Genomic DNA, 3,341 nt, shown 5'->3' on the forward strand with positions numbered 1-3,341 from the left:
CCTAACAGAATACATATAGCAGTCAAGAAAAGGGATTAAAACTACAAGCAACACCAACTATTTTATGTGTTGTCCTTAAGCATCATCTCACCCAACCTCCTAAAATCACTTTACTGTTCCTCTACATTGCCTGAGCCGCTCAGCGCTGAACTGCAATGACTTTTTTTTCTGAGGTAGTTTTTAATCTCCTCACATCATTGGCATTTTGTTTAATCCATAGGCTATGTTTGGCCTTTTCATCAGAATGCGTCCAGTTTCAGGCATGACGAGATTAAATTAGATTATTCATGAAAGCAGACCTTTGTGTTTTCCAGCCTCTTCACATGTTCACTGCGAGGGAATTAGGCCATCGGATCGACCCGCTCCCTCTTGTCCTTACATTACACCGTCCCTGACTGTACATATGTCGGCGGGGGCAGGAGGAACGGAGCTATTCGCTTCGCCTTTTCTGGCTGCGCAGGCTTCCGTAGAGACGCTTCAAACGTGGCTGCCTCCGTGTGCTAACGTGAGAGTAAACTGATTCTGAGCGTATACGGTAGCATCAAAACTAGAGACAACACATAACCTGTATTGTTTTAAGAATAAAACTGGTAGAGTAGAAGACCGGTATCCGCCCAGAGGTGGTGTCACAGGTAAAACGGTTTGCCGCTACTTGTTTAGCCTAGCTGTTAGCTAACAACACGCTAACTTAGCTGGCATGATGTATCAGCAGTTGTAGAGCTTCAGGTGCATTTTAGTGTTGTGTTAGTAGTAGACGCGTTTTTCCATTCATCAGTTTAATCCAAAGTAACATTTTTTGCTACTTTTGCATAATACTGCTGTTTTGAAATGCCAATTCACGTTCACTGTATCGAAAGATAAGCTAAAAGAACTGAAGGCGAGTTAAAGGTAAAGTCAGAGTTGGTTAAACGACCTAAAACTAAAATAGACTAATCGATCAGCTGTCGAGTCGTTTCTGCAATAGAGTCCATTCAGGGATTAATAACCAATAATAAACAGCACTTCTCAACAACTGGGTGCAGGATTGGCTCCATGACTGATGCCATTGTCCACCTTACAGACAGTATAACCATCCTCTTGTGCCTCCATAAGTAGCTGTCCCAAAAATTCTACTTCAGAATACTGTGCTCACCTCTAAGTAATATCAAACCATACCATACCAACTTTATTTATAAAGCACTGAAACAACCGAGACGGACCAAAGTGCTGTACAGTGTGATTAACAAACTACCTTAACTGAAATCTGTCAGCACCAGACCTCATGTCATTTTCTCAAACAATGCAAACAAAGAGGAGTCAGACTTTCATGTCATTTAAAATATCTCGTTTCTAACATTTAAAAGACATAATCATAATTCATGAACGACTTGGTGGAATATCAGTTTTATCCATACAAAAACCAAATAAAACATTTCTCCTGTAGTGATCTGTATGAGCCTCTGGGTAAAATGTAAGCCTCAAACTTTCCTTTGTGCAAAATAAACGGACTTGCATTCAAGAGTGAATCACTTTTTCCACTAATTGTCGGAGTCTGGGCCACTGTTGACGTTTTTTAAAAGTCATTTGTCAGATTTCACGTGTTGTATTTGTCTTTTTCCAGATACCTTTATGCTGGTGCAGTCAGCTCGACCGTTCGGCCTCATCGTCTCCCATAGCCTGCATCGTTCTTGCACCTGTCGTCCCAGACAGACGTTCCACTGGTGGTTACGCAGTGCTGTTGATGCTGCTGCTGCTATCAGCAGGGCACTGAGATCCATGGAGCCCCTAAAAGCTGTTGAGGACTCCAAGGTCCCCACCACCAACCGTCCACCTACATCTACCGAATCTCCAGATGAAGACTTGAGCCCATCCCCCACAGACACAGCATCTGACAAGGGGAAGACGTCTCCTGCAGATCTGTTGCCAGGAGAAACAGTGGTCAAGGAGGGCAAGGCGGCCATCTTGTTCCCCAGTGCCAATGAGGTGTTTTATAACCCGGTCCAGGAGTTTAACAGAGATTTAACGTGAGTATGAACGATGATTGCTTCACTCTCGAGGACTTGCTTACTTGAACTTCAAGGACACAAAATCACTTCCTCTGACAGCCAATCAGACAAAGTGCAGGTCAGAGTCTCCTCCTATGAAGTGGAGTACAGATATCTGTCAGCAGGTCATCCCTTTGGCACAATCCATTTTATAGTATACATTATACAATATGTTGTTCTTGTTTTTCCTGTTGGGTTAATGAAAAATGAAGGGACAACCACACACACTCACACTCACTCCTAGGGCCCATTCAGAGTCGCCATTCAACCTAAGCTGCATGTCTTTGGACTGTGGGAGGAAGCCAGAGTCTGAAACAACATAGGGGTTTGAAAATTAGAGGAAAATCTTTGCTGTCAGCAGGGCAAATCACTTTCAGTTAGTCTCATATCATAACTTTTGATTCTGCAGCCATATTTTCCATTGCTGGCCAGGCCATCCCTGGTTTGAATTGCATGGTCGTAGTTGTGTTTAACAGTCACACAGTCACAGTGTGCCACAAGTCAGCCCTTCAAACAAGAACCTACAGAACATTATTACTATTTATTAAATAATCTGTGTCCAAAAATGTGAAGTTGTCTGATGCTTTCTGAAGCCTTTATATAAGAGATTCTTTTCATCTTTAACTTTCCAGATGTGCTGTAATCACAGAGTTTGCCAGAGATGTGCTGGCTCAGCGTGGGGTGAAGGTGGTGGTGCCAGGAGAGAAAGAGAGGATGGTGGTCTCCCTGTCAGAAGAGAAGAACGAGGCCGACGTTCAGACAGAAGAGAAGAACGAGACCGACGTTCAGACAGAAGAGAAGAAAGGTTCAGAGGAGCCACCTGTAACTGCAACAGTGGGGGAGAAATGTGAGGTATGTGTCCTAGATTTTACAATGTAACTGCAAAGTAGCAGATACTACTGCTACAGTTGTCTACGAATGAATTTATTTTGTAGTATTTATGTGCAGCACATCCGATTTAAGTGAATATTTGTTAAATTATTTCTGTCAAAATATGTTTTTCATGTCTTATGAAAATTGAACATAATTGCCAGTATTATCACAATATAATTTGAAATAAGGTTCTAAAATACATAAGGCACAAAATACAAATTATACAAGTACAACACTGATATAATTATAGCTGAGGGTTGAAGACGTCAGGAAGAAAAGCTGTTGCAGTTGGAGTAGCTAATGGGGATCACAAATAAGTGTACAAAACTGGATATTAACTAAAAAAAAAAAGAAGTCAGATCCATCTGTCTCATGCAGCTGCTGCATCCCTCCGTTTTTGGTTCTGTAGGTTGAAGCAAGCCATAATCAGAATCAGTGCTTTGC

General features: G+C 42.0%; 1 protein-coding gene across 1 annotated transcript in view; it reads left to right on the forward strand.

The window, feature by feature from the left end:
- Positions 1-257: 257 nt before the first annotated feature.
- The window catches only part of trmt1 (tRNA methyltransferase 1), a 10,736-nt gene continuing 7,652 nt past the window's right edge, over positions 258-3,341 (forward strand). The window contains exons 1-3 of the mRNA XM_020617852.1: positions 258-632; positions 1,601-2,003; positions 2,657-2,876. Of these exons, the coding sequence (XP_020473508.1) occupies positions 1,609-2,003; positions 2,657-2,876 (615 nt within the window). The 5' untranslated portion in view covers positions 258-632; positions 1,601-1,608. The remainder of the gene's footprint in view (positions 633-1,600; positions 2,004-2,656; positions 2,877-3,341) is intronic.

The sequence above is a fragment of the Monopterus albus genome, unplaced genomic scaffold (genome assembly GCF_001952655.1).
Source record: "Monopterus albus unplaced genomic scaffold, M_albus_1.0 scaffold195.1, whole genome shotgun sequence".
Lineage (NCBI taxonomy): Eukaryota > Metazoa > Chordata > Actinopteri > Synbranchiformes > Synbranchidae > Monopterus > Monopterus albus.